The sequence below is a fragment of the Tupaia chinensis genome, unplaced genomic scaffold (assembly GCF_000334495.1).
Source record: "Tupaia chinensis unplaced genomic scaffold, TupChi_1.0 Scaffold146027_1, whole genome shotgun sequence".
In the NCBI taxonomy this organism is placed as follows: Eukaryota; Metazoa; Chordata; class Mammalia; order Scandentia; family Tupaiidae; genus Tupaia; species Tupaia belangeri.
In genome coordinates, this window is record NW_006205883.1 from 278,504 (window position 1) to 297,842 (window position 19,339).

General features: G+C 50.0%; 1 protein-coding gene across 2 annotated transcripts in view; it reads right to left on the reverse strand.

The window, feature by feature from the left end:
• The window catches only part of XG (Xg glycoprotein (Xg blood group)), a 33,744-nt gene extending 17,566 nt beyond the window's left edge, over positions 1-16,178 (reverse strand). Inside the window, exons 1-5 of one of the 2 annotated variants that reach the window (XM_027768363.1) lie at positions 15,569-16,178; positions 4,577-4,618; positions 4,004-4,027; positions 2,956-3,012; positions 2,283-2,339 (exon numbers count right to left, since the gene is read on the reverse strand). In XM_027768363.1, coding sequence (XP_027624164.1) covers positions 2,283-2,339; positions 2,956-3,012; positions 4,004-4,027; positions 4,577-4,618; positions 15,569-15,629 — 241 coding nt within the window. In that variant the 5' untranslated portion in view covers positions 15,630-16,178. The remainder of the gene's footprint in view (positions 1-2,282; positions 2,340-2,955; positions 3,013-4,003; positions 4,028-4,576; positions 4,619-15,568) is intronic. The other variant, XM_027768361.1, reaches the window with a different exon arrangement.
• Between the last annotated feature and the right edge of the window lie 3,161 nt (positions 16,179-19,339).

Sequence of the window (19,339 nt, forward strand, 5' to 3'; positions counted from 1 at the left end):
CTTTCCCGGAGCCAACAACTCCAGCAGACCTTGAAAACCCAGAAGCTTCATTTTAATGGCTTCATGCGGCCATGTTGGAGCACAGCGTGGAAACCAAAGCCAGATGGTGCTGTTCCTGTCTTTGTTGTCCCGTGAATCAGACGAGCAGGCCCTGAGTCACCCCTCAGCGGGAGCCGTCCTGGCTCCCTGTCTGGCCCCGTCTCAGGTTCATGAGTCACTCGGGCTCGGACGAAAACATATCGTACCCTTGGCGTGACTCACCCTAAAGGATGCCTGGCAAGATGGAGGTGTGAGCATGACACAGACTCCACAAGAAATTCCATCACTGCCTTCCAGAATAGCTATGCTCCAGGGGACAACAGTTTGCTTTGCTTTCATCATTATTATTTTAGGTTTTTCCCATAGCGCACATGCATTCTCTGGGGGAGGGGGGGAAGGAGAGAGAAAGAGAGACATCACCCCCCAGGGAGATGGCCACACCACAATCCCTTCTCCTCCATTCTCCTCTCAGGATTTTGGGCACATACACATGCTCAGTGTGATTTTTCAAGCCACTGGGTCCAGGACTCAAACTATACCCAGCCTTGTGAGATCCAGTGGCCTTAACCACCATGCCATCTGGTGGCCCCAGAGACAATAGTTTTGTTTTGTTTTCTTAGTTTGCTATAGAGCACATGTGCTCACCAGGAAGAGAGAGAGAGAGAGGGAGGGAGAGAGAGCCACCAGGTCTGAGACTCGAACTGTGGTTGGCCATGAGGGATCCAGCTGCAATAATCATGCCACAGACTGGCCCCGGGGACAATAGTTTTTAATTTTTTAAATTTTATTTATTATTATTTTCATTTGCTAGAGGGCACATGTGTTCACCAGAGAGAAACACAGAGAGAGAGAGAAAATGAGACAGCAAGTCACCAGATCTGGGACTCAAACTCTGGCCAGCCACGTGGGATCCAGCTGCTTTAACGTCCCTGCCACCTGCTGGTCCCCAGGGGACAATAGTTTTTAAAAGACTGGGAGGGGGCCAGGCAGTGGGCCAGTTGTAACCCAACAGGACCACATGGAGAAAGTCCTGGATCACATGCCAGGCCTCCCTAGACGTACCAGGCCAGTCCATATGTCCATGTTCTGGGGGGCTGAGACTAGGCGTGGGTCACAGCATGGACCCTCTGTCAAGGGTCTCCCTCTGCCTCATTCTCTATTCCTCATGGAAGATATAAATGAGCACACTTGGAAGGAAAGATATCGGAAGGAGATATGAGACAAGCTTGATGACATGAACTATATCAATAAAGGAGGAGCAGGGATCAGCAGGTAGCATGGTGCTTAAGGCTGCTGAACTCCCACATGGCCAACCATGGTTCGAGTCCCAGACCTGGTGGCTTGCTTTCTCACTTTCCCTCTCTCTCCCTCTCTGTATGGCTCTCCAGTCAAATCGAAATACATGAATGAATAAATAAAACTAAATAAAAAATAATTCTTTAAAATGAAAATAAATAAAGGAGGGGGAAGACACAAAGAGACTGGGTAATGATGTAACGACCCCTGACCGTAGCAGAGCTAGTGTGGGGTGGTGCTTTTCAGGGAGGGATCCCCTAGCTGGGTCTTAGTCTCTGTGTTTAATGATCCTGTGTGTCGTGAGGAGATACATTTCAGTCCCTACGAAAGTAGTGCGGTTAGACATAAGGACTTGTCCGGCTGTCAGATTTAAAAGTCACGACCACGGAAACTTCCGGAAGCCTGGGAGACAGCTGGTTTTGTGCTGCTATGCTCGGACAAATTTTAATTGTTACGGTTGTGGAATTGCAAAGACTACCAATAACAGTTTTTTAATAGCTATAAGGTGTGTACACTCACTGGAGAGAGACAGAAAGACAGAAAGCGAGAAATCACCCTCTGAGGGGATGGCCATGCTGCAATCCCTTCTCCTCCATTCTCCTCTCAGGACCTTGGGCACGCACGCACACGCGCCCGGCATGGTTTCCAAGCCACTGGGTCTGGGATTTGAACCATGCGGTTGGCCGGATGGGATCCAGCTGCCTTCACCTTTGCCTCATCTGCAGGCCTGAACTTTATTGACTTAAAGGACACTATTTTGCTTTCCAGTTGCATATTCTTCAACAGTGACGGTCACACATCCACAGAGGAATCACCCGCCAACACTGGAAAGACACGCAACATCGAAGGGGAGACAATCTAAAAGCCACCAGGCGAAACTAAGAGAGAAAAGACGAGCTTTGTGGACCTGGATGAGAGGACTCGGACCACACACGAGGCTCACTTACTTCCGCCGTTGTCAGGATGTCCAGGTTGGGGTGGATACGGTGGTTTCGGGTAGATTCCTGTGGGTCGACAAGCACAGGGCATGGTGAAAGGAGAAATATCCCTTCCCTTCGGAGCCCCCTGCAAAACGCATGCGTCCACTGTCTACCGATTCTACGTGTCCACCTCGTTTGCTCCTCTGCATGTCTTTATGGATGACCATTGCCTGGTAAGACAATTACTTAGCCACCCCACGGGAACAGCTAGAGTATTAAAAAAAAAATAAAAATACAGAGTATGCCAGCAGGTGGCATGAAGTTTAAGGGGCTGATTCCACCGGACTGGCTGCATGGTTCGAATCCCAGACCAGGCGAGTTGAAAACCATGGCGGCTGCATGCTGCCTGCATGCCCAAGATCCTGAGAGGAGAGTGGGGGAGAAGGGATAGTGGCACAGCCGTCCCCCTGAGGGTAAGTTCTCACCCAAGAGGAGAGCAGAAGAGAAAGGATTGTGGTGTGGCCATCTGCCCTGAGGGGTGATTTTTCACCTTCCCTCTCTCTGTTTTTATGCAAGCACATGTGTCCCATAGCAAAAATCTCTCTAAAAACAAAACGAAACCAATCCAGGCTAAACTCCTAGGAATAAAAAGGTGAGGAGCTGGACTAGAGGAGCCTAACCACACAGGAAGAGCTCTCACCTCCACTGTTGTCTGGACGTCCAGGTTGGGGTGGATATGGCGGTTTTGGGTAGATTCCTGGGGGGCCAACAACAACAATGCATGATTAAAGGAGAAATATCCCCTTCCCTTCAGAGCCCCCTGCAAACGCGTGCCTCCACTGTGTGCTGATGTCACGTTCCCGTCTTGTTTGTTCATCGGGGTGTCTTCATTGATGACCGTTGTCTGGATAACCATCAGTGCACCACCCGCAAGACCTCAAGATTGAAAACTTAAAAAGAAAAAACAAAAACAGCTTGGGCCAGTAGGTGGGGTGTAGGCATAGGTGCTGCATTCCACGTGGCTGCATGATTCGAGTCCCAGACCACAGCTGAGAACCACAGCAGGCACATACACGTGCATGTCCAAAACCCTGAGAGGGGAATGGACGAGAAGGGATTACGGCATGGCCATCGGCCCTGAGGGCAGGTGCCATGACCACCACGCCAAGGCTGGCCACCACCCATCGTGTCTGTAGCATCTGTCCCTCTTACACTCCACCTGTAATATGCCAGTGTTCCCACCTCTCCACACCCCTGCTGACGGTCATTACTTTCCTAGTTTTTCATCTGATTCTCCCAGCGCACCGTCTCTGTGGTCCTGACTTGCCTTTCCCTAAGGACTCCGGGTGGCTTTCAACATTGGCTAAGTGGTCCGTAGCTGGCATCTCTTCAGACACTCCACAGCCTCGGGGAGCATCTTCACTCACTCCTTCAAAAACATCATTTCAAGGAGGACCAGCAGGAGCTGAGGAGGTTAAGACCCTGGATTCTCACTTGTGTCTCTGTGGTTCGAGTCTAGACCCAGCAACTTGAAATACATGTGCAATGCATGTGTGTGCGTGTCCAAGAGAATGGAGGAGAAGGGATTGCAGCATGGCCATCTCCCCCGGGGGTGACTCTTCACTTTCCCTCTCTCTGTCCCTCTCTGGCAAGCACACACGCCCTATGGCCAAAACCCAAAAACAAACAAACAATCAAGCACAGCCTTTCAAAGGCATTGGCACAGTTCTGCCCTAACGGCATCTCACCTGAGCTCGGTTTCTTGGTGGGTTCTGCGAACAAAGGGAGAGAAAAACATTTATGAGCACTGAGGATTCATCCGTCACTCACAATAAAAGACATCAATACCGTTATGAAAAAATACAAAAAGAAAATGTCAACATACTAAAAGTGAAATGATCTACCGACAAGAGGGCTGGTGTTTGGGGAGTGCTGGAGACGTGGCCCCATTACTTGGAACTACAACGGACTCAAACGATTAAAAAAGGGGCAGAAAAGATGGAGAGGGACTCCCTGCTTCTTAAATGATGCCTTTTCTCATCTTCCTTTAATCATTCATTTATTCACTCAACAAACATGTATGAAATGCTCACCAGGGCCAGAGAGTGTATGCATCAAAACATCCGGGCAAGCGATTGCCATGTGGCAAGGTCAGCATTCCTGAGAGTGGATGTCAGGTGGGGCGTGCTCAAGGTGCAGAACACGTATGCTCTGTGACAGTCTGGGTGTGCGGTGCAGGTGGACAGAGCTGGGCAGAATGAGTGTCCGGAAAGACGGACAAGCTGAACACGCAAAGGTCCTCTTGGAATATTGTCACTTACCAGGGTCATCGAGGGCATCTGCCAAGTCAAAGTCTCCTTGACCTGTCGGGAGCAAGCAGGGCATACGTGACGTCATGATGGAAACCTCAGGGTCCCTTGGTTCCCATCTCATGCCATCTCCCTGTCTTCCAAGCAGGGGTCTCTCTGAGCTCAGGGATCGAGGACCAGGTGGCAGGTTCAAAGTCCCCCAGAATCAGTTTCTCATTCTCATCCCCCCAAGCGTCTCCCCGGGCAGATCCCAAACTAATCTCTTCCCTTTCACAGAACACAAGTGTCCCTTAGGGAAGAGACTGCCTAAGAGAGATGACATCACCATCTTGCTGAGAAGGAAGAAGGGGCCTTCTGCTTTTGTTTCATTTTCATGTTCGCCAGGGCCAGACAGAAAGAGGCAGAGAGAGGGAAAGTGAGAAATCACCCCCTCAGGGGGGATGGCCACGCCGCTCTCCCTTCTCCTCTGTCCTCCTCCTGGGATTTGGGGCATGCACGCACACGCACCTGGCATGAAATTCAAGCCACCAGCTCTGGGACTTGAACCGCGGTCAGACATGTGGGAGTCCAGCACCTTAACTGCTATGCCACCTGTGACTCTCAGAAACAAGCTTTTCCTTTTCTGTAAGGATATTCCTTTTTTTCTTCCATGAGTGAGAATGTCAGAGAGAGAGAGACAGAGACACAGGGATGCCGTTATCCTTGGGTTATGGGCATGTGTGTGCCCGGCAGGCTCTGGAAGGTCCAGACAAGAACCTAGGTCCTTCCCATGGGGTTCAAGACTCTCAGAGTATGGCTTTATCACTCCACCACTGCCCGCTCATCTAAAAGCACTCCATTTTGGGTGGGGAGAGGGGGGAGAGATTTTTGCTATAGCGTGTGTGTGTGCTAGCCAGAGAGATAGAGAGACAGAAGGAGAGACATATCTCCCCCTGGGGGCGGGTGTTGGCCACAGTGCAATCCATTCTCCTCTGGGGATTTGAGGCATGCATGCACACATGCACGGTGTGAGTTTCAACCTACCAGGTCTGGGACTCGAACTGTGGTCAGCTACATGGGAGTCCAGTGACATAATCACTAGAGCAGCAGCTGAACACTTTGGACACTGTCTTCGGAGCCATTCGGCAGGCAGGAAGCAGCCTCAGCCCCCTGGATTCCTGCATCTCCATACCAGGGGTGCTAACGAGGTGCCCACACCCTCCCTCTGGTTTGGGTTCACAGACTCCCCACAGCTACGTGTCAGGGCACTGCACGCACCTCAGGAGCTGGAATTCCAAATTCTCAGATGGCCAACGACAGTCACCACATCGGACCTCGTTCATCCAAGCAAGTCCAGGATCCCTAAGCAATGGCTCTGCCATCTCCTCTGATGAGGGTGTCCTGCCCCTCCCGGCCATTGTCCCAGATCTCCAACAGCCCCTGTGCTGTCTCTCCTCCCGCCCTCCCTGAAAGGCTCTTGCACAATACACAATACAGGTAGGTGGAACCTGGCTGTTATCAGGAAGGAGATGCGCTTCTGCAGATAGGATCCCGCCCAGAGCTGGGGAGGCGGGCAGCCAGGGCCAGCTCCTGTTGCTCTGGAAATCACCTACAATGGGTTACTTCCCCATCCTAAATCATCCCGTGCCCTGCTCCTTCGGCCAGAGCCACCTCCAGTCGCTCTGGAAATCACCCAGGACGGCTTCCTTCCTCATCCTAAATCATCCCATGCCCTGCTCCTTGCACACGGGCATCTGCAGCATTGACGGCTCCAGATATCCTCCGAGGGGAGGCAGGAAGAGAGGAGAGGGCGCGGAGGAACTGAGCCTGTCGGTTTGCGGCTTTACAGGGTTTCAGGGTGCACTGCACACACCACTTGCTGTCGGCGTGACTCACAGCCACGGCAGGGTGCTGGGCTCACCCAGAATGCGTTACATAACCCGGGAGGACTCCCACATGGTCGACTGAGATCTGAGTCCCGGAACTGGTTTGAAAGTCACGCTGGGTGTGCATGCCCAAAATCTGAACAGGAGAATGGAGGAGAAGGGATTGCCGTCTGACCATTCTCCCCCTCCTCACCCCGGCGGGGGGGGATGATTTCTCACTTTCTGTCTTTCTGTCTCACCAGCGAGCACGTGCATCCTATAGCAAAAATCTCTCTAAAAATAAATAAATAGTCCTTTGAAAAGGAGAAAGAAAAACAGAGACACACGCTGAATGGCCCTTGGAAGAATTTTTCTGTCCCCTGGAGGAATCAAACCCTTATTAGGTTCAGATTTCATCCCTGCAAGATGCCGAGATGGTTGCTACAGGAGTTTTCTTCTCCTGAAGTTCTAAGTCTGCTCAGACCCACGGTCACGTTGGCAGACACCCGCTCGTAAGGCAGAGCTCAGCGCTGTTCAGGGCAGTAAGAGCTCCCCTGTGGAAGTCAGTGCCGATCCTCGATAGAGGTTCCTGGCCACCTGACAGAGCCATTCTGCAGGACGGGAGAGAGAAATGAACCCATGTCCAGTCCTCCACTCCCCCATGGCTTATTTACGTCTAGCTAAAAGAGGAAACCAGCCCCAGGGGGGCTCTGAAAAAGAAGGATAATAGAAAGAAAAAGCCAAAGATGGTGTGAGGCTCTGACACCAGCTCCTGCAGTTACAGCAGAACTTCCACACCTCCGAGTTGGACTCAAGGCTACTGCATCCCTCTGGGGACAGCAGCCACCCCGAGAATGCAGACAGATTCTTCTAATCCATGTTTCAGACCCACGCCCTTTCATCTGAGTCCACTAGAGAGACGTCTCCCTTTAAGGAGATTGTTTTTCATCACTTCTTTTAGGATTTCACTGGTTTCCTCCGAAGTGCGGGTAAATGTAAAGCGATCTTGCTGGTGTCAGCTGTGGCGGACTAAGCCATTCCTTGAGTCTTAAATCTACACAACACTCTTCTCCTTGAAGATCTCTCTGAAGACACCACCATGGGAGTTGTGTGGCTCACACGGGGACCCCACGGGGAACACATATGGACTCCCTTCGGGCACACGGTGAGGCTGTCCTTTGATTCGGGTTCAACAGCTTTTAAAAATATGTGTACAGGGGACCAGCTGTTGGAGTAATGGCTATGCCTCTGGACTCCCATGTAGTCGACTGTGGTTCAAGTCCCGGACCCGGTGGTTTAAACTCACACCAGGCGCGTGTGCGTGCGTGCCCAAGATCCCCAGAGGAGAATGAAAGAGAAGGAACTGCAGCATGGCCATCCCCCCTGGGGGGTGATTTCTTGCTTTTGGTCTCTCTGTCTCTCTCTGTCTTTCTGGCGAGCGCACACACCCTATAGCAAAAACCTCTCCAAAAGAAAAAAAAAAGGTAGAAAAACTATGTGTACAGAAAGTACAAGAAAACGGCTCTTCCCAAGAATAGTGCAACTCATGGAATAGAAAAAATAAATTAAAAAATAATTTTTAAAGTCAAAAAAGGTTGCACGGGGACCAGCAGATGGCATAGGGGTTACCTCCTTGCTGGACTCCCACATGGCCAACTGCAGTGTGAGTCCTGGACCCAGTGACTTCAATATCATGCTGGGCACATGTGCATGCATGCCCAAAATCCCAGGAGAATGGAGAGGGGATTGTAGTATAGCCATCCTCCCTGACGGGTGATTTCTCTCCTTCCTTCCAACTGTCTCTGTCTCTCTCTGGGGAGAGCACACTCCCTAAGGCAAAAAAATAAATTAAATCTCAAAAAAAAAAACAAAAACAAAAACAAAGACAGACAGAGAGAGACAGCTCTACACCTCAACATGAATATCCAGCACTTTGTAACTTCCAGGGGTTGCAGACCCTGAAGCTAAGCAGATAGCCCTCAGGCTCACAGATCCACTGTGGCCTCAGCCTCCAGGTGGTGAATGGATTTGTGGCCGTCAAGCCTCACCTAAGAAGGTCGACCAGTTGTCCCTGCTCTTGACTCCCCAGTGACCTCAGTATTGAGTTGCCCATGGAAGCACCAGGACACAGTGTCTGCAGAAGTGTTTTGTCATAAAGAGGAAAGAACAGCTGGCTTGTCCCACCCTTCTCAGAGTGACATAGATACCTAGATTCCCTGACACATGGGTGACTCGAAAGCATGCCTGTGGGTGGGTTCAAGACATGATGTTTCCCATCGAGTCTAAGAGGATGATCAGGTTTGAGATCTGTAGACCTCATTTTGCTCAACAAGAACTCGTATGAGTTTTCTAGGGCTTCCCTAAAAAAATGGCCACTTACTGGGGCCAGCAGTTAGCGTGGTGGTTGAGGTGCTAGACTCCAGCCTGGACTTAGCAGCTTGAAATTCAATTTTTTTGTGTGGGTGCAAGCTCAAAATCCCAAGAGGAGAATGGAAGAGAAGGGATTGTGATGTGTCCATACCCTTTGGGGGATGATTACTAACTTTCTCTCTCACTGTCTTTCTCTGGTGAATGCACGTGTCCTATGACAAAAACCTTAGACTGCGGTTCAAGCCCCAGACCTGGTGGCTTAAACTCATGCTGGGTGCGTGCGCGTGCATATCCAAGATCCCGAGAGGAGAATGGAGAAGAAGGGATCGTGGCATGGACATCCCCCCTGGCGGGAGATTTCTCACTTTCTGTCTCTCTCTGTCTTTCTGATGAGCACACAAGCCCTATAGCAAAAAACTCCCCCCAAAAAATTAAAAAACAAACAAAATGCAGAAAGTGCCTCCAGACGCAGAGGTATTTCAGGATGAAAAAATCTTCATTCTGGAACCCCACCCTGCTGTTGAGCTGGCAGTTCTGGCCACCAGTCCTGGGCCGTGGGTGAAAGTAAACAGGCTCTTTGGTAGAGGGGTCTGACCAAACGCCCACCAGGGAGTGCTAGATCCACGCAAAGCCTGGGTCGTCAGCCCAGAGCTGCTGCCTCAGCGATTCTCAGACCTGCGAAGAGCCTAGGAATGCTAAAGCATCTCTGGGTGGAGCTGTCTGCATTCCTCAACACGTCCTACAAAATCCTGAGGCTGCTGGTCTGCAGAAGCTCATGGTGTCCAGAGGAAAGCAATCTTAACTCTTTTTTTGTTTTCTTTTCTCTTTTCTCTTCTTTGAGAGATTTTTGCCATAGGGAGTGTGTGCTTACTTAAGACACACGCACACAGAGACAGAAAGCAAGAAATTGCTCCCCGGGGGGATGGCCATGTCACAATCCCTTCTCCTTTCTCCTCTTGGGATCTTGGGCACACACGCACATGCACCTGGTGCGAGTTTAAGCCCCTGGGTCCAGAACTCGAACCATAGTCAACTACATGGGAGTCCAGCGACGTCGCCACTACGCCAATTGCTGGTCCCTAAATGAATAGTTCTTTAAAAAATTAGTTGACTTTAAGGATAGGAGACAAGCTGGGCCTCATTGGATCAGCTGAAGGCTTGAATTAGGAAACACACACCCAGGGGCCAGCAAATGGCATAATGGCTATGTTGCTGGACTCCCACATAGTTGACCATGGTTTGAGTCCTGGGCTTGGTGGCTTAAAACTCACACGGGGTGTGTGTGCATGCATACCCAAGATCTTGAGAACAGAGGAGAAGAAAGGATTGTGGCATGGCCATCCCTCCTGGGGGGTTACTTCATGCTTTCTGTCTCTGTCTCTCTAACAAGCACACACATCCTATAGCAAAAATATCGAAAAATAAAATAAAATAAAATAAAATGCACACACACACACACACACACACACACAGGGCATGGAGGTTAAGGTACTGGATTCCCACATGGCCTACTGCAGTTTGAGTCCTGGACACAGTGACTGAAAATCACACTTGGTATGCATGCTTATGTGCCCAAAATCCTGAGAGGAGAATAGAGGAGAAGGGATTGCACCATGGACATCCCCCAGGGGAGTGATTTCTTGCTCTTGCTCTCCGTCTGTGTTTCGCTGTCTCTCTCTAGTAAACACATGCACCCTATAGCAAAAAACCTAAGTAAAAAAAATTAATCATTTCCAACTAAGACTAGCTGGAGGCCAGGCAGGTGGCATAATGGTTAAGGTCCCACGTGGTCAACTGTGATTTGAGTCCAGGACCTGGTGGCTTGCTTTCTCACTTTCTGCCTGTCTCTTTTTCTCTTTGATGAGTGCATATGCCCAATAGTAAATTAAATAATAATAATAATGATAACGGTAAATAATTATTTTTTTTAAATAAAAAAGTCATTTCCAGCTGAGAATAGCTGGACTACATCTTCTCTGTGTAGAGATGGCATGGGGGGGGGGGTTACACATATTCGATGCCACATCACCGCATCTTAAACCACAGAGTAACTTTCTCCCTGTGGCCAGGATCTGTGAGGCCCAGCCCAAGGTCAACCAGATGGCCAAAGTGCTCAGTCATCACTTTTCAAAGAAAGCCTGATGCCAATTTGGGGTGCTTCTTAAAATGCAGGTTTCCCAGCTCCCCAACGCCTCACTCACCTCCACTAAAAGTGTTAAGAGGTGGAGACCAAGGTGGAGCTTTCAACACCAGATCCCTCTGAGCTGGTGCCTACACATCAAAGAAGGTAAGCCACTGCCCTGAATTGCTGGACAGGTTGGGTCACTCCATGCTGCCAGCTCTGTTGCTGGGCACAGTGGCAATGGGCAGTTAAGTGATCCACTGGTGACTCTATTTTTTATGCCTACAAAGTTGTTAGATCAAAGGTTGGCTGGAGTGGAGGCATGAGGAAAAATGTGGGGTCAGGAGAACTCAACTGGGTCAGCCCCAGAGTGCAAGGTTTAAGTACTGTGCACAGGGAGCTGGTTTCCAAATGGCCGACTGCAGTTCAAATCCTGACCTCAGCAGCTTGAAAAGCATGCCAGGCACATGTGTGTGTGTGCATGCCCCTCAAATCCTGGTGGGATGGAGAAATGGAGGAGAAGGGATTGCAATGTGACCACACCCCACTGGGGCCTCTCTCTCTTTTTCTCAGGTGAGTGCACATTCCCCTCTAATGAAAAAAGAGAAGGAAACCTCAACTAAGATGAATGAAGCAAGGGTGACACGGGTTAAAGTTCTATAGCTCTACCTGGTTCAGTTAGCTACCTTAGGCAAGTATCGCAACCTCACTGTATCCTAGTTCTCAGGAATAAGCCAAACAGCCTGTGAAAGGTGAATGCAGCCAGTATTGAAAAATAGGTGTTAGAGGACTTCAGAAGTTCACAGAAAATGGAATTAAAGTATGACTTTATTTTGGTGCAAAAAGTATGAAATTCATAGTTTTCTTATAATATGCATTTTCCATCAACTTTCTTGGTTTGCTTTTTTTAAAAAAAGAATCATTTATTTATTTATTTATTTATTTATTTATTTATTTATTTAACTCTCCAGGGAAAGTCGGGGGGGGTTGGGGAGTAGGCAATCTACCAGGTCCAGGATTCAAATCATGGTCTCTCATGTGGGAGTCCAGCACCCCAATCACCACATCGTCTATTGGTCCTGGTTTGCATTTGTTTTTAAATTTGCCAGATGGAATGCATACACTCTGGAGAGAGGCGAAGAGAGGGAAAGACAGAAAGAGGAGAAGCACTCCCATGGAAGATGATCACACTGCAATCCCTTCCCCTCCATGTCTCCCTCCTTTAAGAATTTTGGGCATGCATGCACGCATGCACACCTGGTGTGTCTTCCAAGACACTGGTCCAGGACTTGAACCACACAGCTGCTCATGTGGAATCCAACTGCTGTAATCACCATCCCCACTGGGTTGCCCTCCATAGTTTAGTACTTGGTACACTGTGTGAGTTTCATTTGTTCAGCAGCAAATACTCAGAACTGCTAAGAACAATTAAAGGGCAACCCCCATGTATTTACCATGTGTATTTTTTGTAGATTTTTTAAAATGTAATTTTATTTATTGTTATTATTATTTTTATCTTGTTGTAGGGTTCATACACTCACAAGAGAGAGGCAGAGAGAGAAAGAGGAAAATTGAGAAAGCAAGTCACCAAGTCAGGACTCAAACTATGGTCGGCCATGTGGGAGTCTAGGACCTTAACCACTAGGCCATCTGCTGAGTTCTTCCTTTGTAGACTTTTACCTTAGGGCATGCATACTTGTCAGAGAGAGATAGAAAGGGAAAGTGAGAAATCACCCACCATGAGGGATAGCCATGCTGCAGTCCCTTCTCTTCCATTCTCCTCTTGAGATTTTGGGCATGCACACACATGCACACTCACTGTGATTTTCAAGCTGCCGGGTTGAAGGCCCGAAACATGGTCGGCCATGTGGGAGGCCAGGGTGTTAATTACTATGCCCTCTGTTGGTCCCTGCCATGTGACTCTTAGTCTGTGGATACTGAAAGAGTTCTGTGCAGTGAACATAATGTCCTATTCACATCTGATGAGGAAATGATGCAGAACAGATGTGACAAAGGACATTGAAGCCAGCCCTCGCTGCAGATGGGTGTCGTTTTCTGTGTTTTCAGTACACCAGCCTCGGGCTTTCCCCGCCTGATTCTTCACTGCTGGTTCGGCCAGCGTTTAGAGGGCGTGATTCTCAGTCATGTTCCTTTGAAGGCCTTCAGGTTGGAGAGCGAATACGGCCAACGCGTGGACACGTGACATGATCAGCTTCCACTGGTTGTGGCTATAACCGTGTTAGTAGCTGCAGACGCACATGCCATGTACTCACACGTTCGTAATCTGTGGGTGGCAATGTGAGGGCCCTCGTGGTGGGTGCCGTCTCTCTCTCTCTGTCTCATCAAAGAAAGAACAAAACTTTAAACACGAAAAAGGAGGGGCCCATGGGTGTCGTGACTGTTAAGGCAATGGATTCCTGTAAGGCCAGTCATGGATGGAGCTGCAGACCTGGCAGCTTGGAAATCAAGCCAGGCACGTATGTGCAGACGCTCAAATCCCGAGAGGAGAATGGGGGAGAACAGATGGCAGCCTGGCCATGCCCTCGGGAAGGGGGGATTTCTCATTTCCATTTCTCACTTCCCCTCTCTCGGCCTTTCTCTGTCTCTCTCCAGTGCACTAACACACCCTGTGGCAAAAACCTTAAAAGAGAGAAAGAGAAGAAAGAAGAAAGAAGAAAGAAAGAAAGAAAGAAAGAAAGAAAGAAAGAAAGAAAGAAAGAAAGAAAGAAAGAGAAGGAGCTTAGACTGGCTGACATACAATAAACACTGGCACGGCCAGTTCCTCATTTTACCCTCGCATAAGGAGAGTTTGTTGACTGAACAAGCGAGGCTCCTCTACACTTACAGGGAACAGAATGGGTGGCTGGATGACTCGCACAGTCAGTACTTCATGAAGGATGAAAGGACGAGCAGGTGGTGTAGTGATTGAGGCACTGGACTCCCATGTGGTCAGCCATGGTTCGAGTCCCAGACCTGAGACTCTGGCAGGGCGCGTGTGCATGGGTGCCCAACATCCCGAGAGGAAAATGGAGGAGAAGGGATTGAGACATGGCCAGCCCCTCTGGGAGGTGATTTCTCATTTTTCTCTCTGAGTCTCTCTGGTGGGCGCATGCACCCTATAGCAAAAACTGTCCAAAAAAAAAAGAGGAAGTAGAAGAAGAAAAGAAAAAAGAATGAAGAAAGAGAAAGAGGGAAGACAGGAAGACAGCACACACGGTAGCAGTTGGGCTTCCTGAAGAACTGTGGTTAAACATTGGCTTTCCTGAGAAGAGAACACCCGTGCCCTGAGACAGCACGCACGGTAGCAGTTGGGCTTCCTGAAGAACTGTGCTGAAACGTTGGCGTTCCTGAGAAGAGAACACCCGTGCCCTGTGTGGACCACTTCAGCCCCTGGACCCACGTCGGGACAGCGTTCTCTCTACATATAAAGGCTACTGGGACCAGCAGTTAGCGTAATGGACTCCCATGTAGCTGACCGTGGTTCGAGTCCCGCACCTGGTGGCTTAAACTCACGCCGGGCGCATGTGCGTGTGTGCCCAAGATCCCAAAAGAATGGAGGAGAAGGGATTGTGGTGTGGCCATCCCCCCTGGAGGGTGATTTCTCGCTTTCTGTCTCTCTGTGTCTTTCTGGCGAGTGCACACGCCCTATAGTAAAAACCTCTCTAACAACAGGAAAAAAAAAAAAAAAAAGCTGCTAAGTGCACTTGGGGGACCCGTTACGGGGTAAAATCGAACACAAGACAGAGGAGAGATGGGGCTGGAGACCGAGCGCTCTCCGCCAGGATCTGTCCCTGACACCGCCCGTGGACAAGGGCCCGTCCCTTAATAACAGCCCTGCCCTGAAACAGGAGAAACAGGAAACGCCACCGTGGATGCATCGGAACGAAATCTCCACATCTCAGAGCTGGCACCTCTCCCTCTTCGGTCCCACTTGCCGACTTCATTCTCAGGAGCCCCGACATCAAAGTGCCCCCCCTCCCGGAAATAATGATTGCTGGTCAAATCCCACACTTCAGAGGTGCATTACAATTCCATAACTGGGTCTCCCAAAGAACAGCAACAAAATCAACTGAACCAAAAATAAAACCAAACCAAACCAAAACAGAGCACTCGTTAATGTCGAAGTTCTTGGCATGAGCATTCAGCTGATGCTAATTTGCAAAAACTAACCTTGGCACATAGGGAGAGCTTTAAAAAAAAAAAAAATTAAATTGATGTCCCCAGCCTTCGGGCACACCCAGTCTTTGCTAAGCTGTCCCCAGGATGAAGTGATGTTCCCACTCTATTTTACTGTACAAAAGTAGCCAGAACTGGTCTTGGACATCAGAAACGCACGAATGGCATTTCCACCCAGTGGTGCGTGAACCACCCCATAAAGTCGGCGCTTTTTAAATGCACGAGACACACACGGGTCAGAGGCAGACAGCACGGCTACTGTCGAAATGCTCTTAGCTCGCTTCCTGCTTTTCCGGATCTGCTTCCCAGACCCCAAATTGGCACCTGTCTGCTCTTCCTCCCCCCCAGCCCTCTCTCTGTGTCTCCTTTCTAATCCCTCCTGACACATGAAAGCCATTTCCTTCACAGAGGTTTCTTTGCAGGAGATTTTTAAAGCCACGAGAGAGAAGTCCACGCCCACACAGCTCGCCCTGAAAGCCCAGCGCTTCTTACCTCGCACGTATGTCAGAAAACACAGGAGCAAAAGCGGAGAGAGTCCCCACCAGGGCTCCATTGTTCAGTTCAGGACGATGGAACAATCGTCAGTGGACGCCCCAGCCAACAGGGTTGCGAGACGCGGGCACCCGCCCTTGGCTTGTTGACTTCCCGTGTCCCAGCTTGGGAGGAAGAGAGGCGATGTCTTTAAGTGGAAAATATGAACTCCACTCTCATCGCTTTGCCAGAAGCAAATGGCTTGGGAGTTTAGATTCCGAACTCTACAGCCAGGAACTCGCGGACGAGTGCATGCCTGCTCCAGGGCTGCCTAGAGCTGTCCCAGCCAGTGCACACCCCCGAGGAGGACGAGGAAACCGGGGTGGTGAGCAAGCACCAATGAGCATCCTGGACTGTGGAGGAGGCTGGCACACCTGCTCCGTAACTGCTCCGTGGGCGTGGGCGTGGGGGCCCCGGCAGGTTCAAAGGCACCAGCTGGGAACCAGGGAAGACACCGCCCACCAGGGTCCTTCCTGAGAGCTGTCTGTGGTGACGATGGCTCCATGACAGCCGATGACGAGCGAATGCAAAGGTAACTGCGTGGACCTCAGGGGCAGTCTTTGCTTTTGTAACTAACCAACGCCATTAGCTTCGAAGGGGCCACTCTCGGTCGTCAGGTCTCAGCTGTTATCGGGAGTAGAACCAGGAGTCAGGGCAGGGAAGGGTGTGGGAGGGACACAGGTGTTGCTATTGGGCATGTGCACTCACCAGAGAGAGATAAGGAGACAGCCAGGGAAATTATCCAGGTCTGGGATTTGAATCGTGGGTGGCCATGCGGGAGTCCAGCAATGTAACCACTCGAATCGTGGGTGGCCATGCGGGAGTCCAGCGATGTAACCACTACACCACCTGCCGGCTCCCATCATTAATTTTCTAGAGGTGCATGCATTTGCCAGAGAGAGCCAGAAAGAGAGGAGGGGGAAAGTGAGAAAGCAGGGATGGTCCCCCTCTTTCCAATGGGAAATGCGTCCTATTCCCAGGGGACCCTACATACTCTATGTTCCTGTGATCTGGTCACCAACGCGGTTGCTAAGTGACCAGTAGACACACAGTGTTTACCGTGAGGATCTGCAGGAAAAGGGGTGATTGACGTCCAGTGAGGACAGGGAGGTTTTCACCGTGCTACTCAGAACGGTGTGCAATTTGGAACTCATGAATTGTCTGGTTCCAGAAGTTTCCATGAGTATTTTTGAGCTGTGGTTGACCTCGAATAACTGACACTGTGGACAGAGAAATCACAGAGAAGGGGGAACTCCTGTACCTAGAAGAGCCGAGTCATAAAACAAACCTTCAGGGGGCTAGCAGGTGGGGTAGTGGTTAAGGTCTTGAACTCCCACATGGTCCACTGTGGTTCAAAACCCAACATGGTGGCTTGAAACACACACAAGGTGTGCATGCCTAAAACCCCGAGAGGAGAATGGAGGAGAAGGGATTGTGGTGTGGCCATCCCCCCTGGGGGGTGATTTCTCACTTTCTGTCTCTCTGTCTCTGTCTCTTGGGCGAGCGCACACAGCCTGTATGAAAAGCGTCTAAGAAATGAAAAGAAAGAAAACACATCTGCCCCAGGTCTGAGCCCCGTGTCAGAGGGTGTAGTTCAGGAAGGCCACCCTGGTCTCCCATGCAGGTTTGCAGCTTCGTAGGAAAATGAGTTTGGAATCGAATCCAGCCCCTGCTTTCCCTCCCCCTACAGAGGAAAGTTAAAGTCTTATCGCCTGTGTGTGAGCGGATGGAATTGAGTCATTTCCTTGGAAACTGTCCCTCCCTCCCGTTTCTGAAGCGCAGTTGTCCGCTTCGGATGACTTGCTTCAGGGACGTTTCAGGCCGTCTGAGTGAGCTTAATTGAAAACCGGGAGTCAAAGGCGCCGTGAGAGTAGGTGAACACACGCTGAAGACTCGGGGGGCTCAGAGCAAGCTCGGCCCTTGCAGAAAGGATCCCAGGCGAGCTGCTGCTGTTTCAGAGCGAGGATTCGAAAGAAGGACCGAGAAAACGAACAGAGCCGCGGCCCTGCGTCCTCGAGAGTCAGATTCATCGTCATTATCTGAAATCCTTGGTAGGGCAAGGGCTGACGGCGCCTGAAACCCACCCGCCGCATCACAATAAATGTGACGTGACGTTCGTCCCCGAGTAAAAGCAGACCTGTGAATTCAGGAGCGATGACGTCATTTCAGATAGCGACAGGGTTTGGGGTGTCTGGACCCCACCTGGCTGACTGCAGTTCGAGTCTTAGACCCGACTGCCCGGACACCACGCTGGGTGGGTGTGCGTGCGTGCCCAAATCCAGAGAGGAGAATAGAGGAGAAGGGATTGCGGCGTGATCATCCCCCCCAGGTGACTCTCACTCTTTTTCTCTGTCTCTGGTGAGGGCACACATCCTGTAGCAAATTGAAAAAAAAAAAAAATCAGATTCTATAACCCCAGCAGAAACTCCCTCATCAGTTAACCACATTCCCCCAAATACAGTGGCCACCTAATATTACCTTGAAAGTGAATTGACCCTGGGAATAAAAAAGAGAATCTTCCCAAAGCAGCGGAAAAGATCTCTCTTGCATTTAAACGGATAGAAACGCAGTTTTCAAGAGGATCAGCAAGGACGGTTGAGGTTTTGCGATTATCCTGAGAGGAGAAAGCTCGGGATGGTTGGGGGCTCCCCGGGGAAGCTTGGATGGCTTACGGAAATGCACGCATCAGAAGGACGTAACTGGGGGAACCAGCAGGTAGCGTCATGGCTATGTCCCTGGACTCCCACGTGGTCGACCGCGGTTCGTGTCCCGGACCTGGTGGCTTAAAACTCACACCACGTGTGTGCGCGTGTGTGCCCAAGATCCCAAGAGGAGAATGGAGGAGAAGGGATTGCGGCTTGACCATCCCCCCTGGAGGGTGATTTCTTGCTTTCTGTCTCTATGTCTCTCTCTCTGTCTGGCGAGCGCACGCGAAAACCTCTCCAAAAAAAAAAAAAAAAGAAAGAAAGAACATAATTGGAAGAATAAATGTAAAGATTTGGAATGGGGGTCCAGTACGTGGCGCGGTAGTTGAGGCACGGGAGGTCCCACAGGGCCAACTGTGGTTCGAGTCCCTGACCTGACAGCTTCCTTTCTCACTTTCTCTCTCTCTCTGTCTCTTTCTGGTCTGTGCATGTGCCCTATAGCACAATGAAATAAATAAATAAATAAATAAAACTAAATAAATATTTTTTAAATTTGAAAACATACACTTAGGGGCCAGCAGGTGGCACTGGACTCTCACGGGGCCAACCTCAATTTGAGCCCGGGCCCTGGTGGCTTGCTTTCTCATTTCCCATCACTGTCTCTCTGTAGTGAGCACACATGTCCCAAACCACGTTACAATAATAATTATAATAACAGTAATAATAATAAAGTTAAATAACTCTTTTTTAAAGAAAGAAAAAGTATATTTATGTCTATGACACCCGTAAAAACATTGTGACACCGGGATTCACCCGAGCCCCAGCCAGCCCCGATCATGGGGCACACACGTGCCCGGTGTCCTCTGGAAGGTCGCAGACTCGAACCTGGAACCTTCCAACACGGATCCGCCTTGCAGAGCATCACATTTTACTGCAGCAACTCCTCCTGGCCCCAGTTACAAAGACTTGAGTGGTTTTTGACAAAGGAAACGGATGGGCTTAAGGTAAAAAAAAATAGTTGGACTCTATCTGGATCTGAGTATATGTGTGCAAGTCTACACACACACACACACACACACACACACAC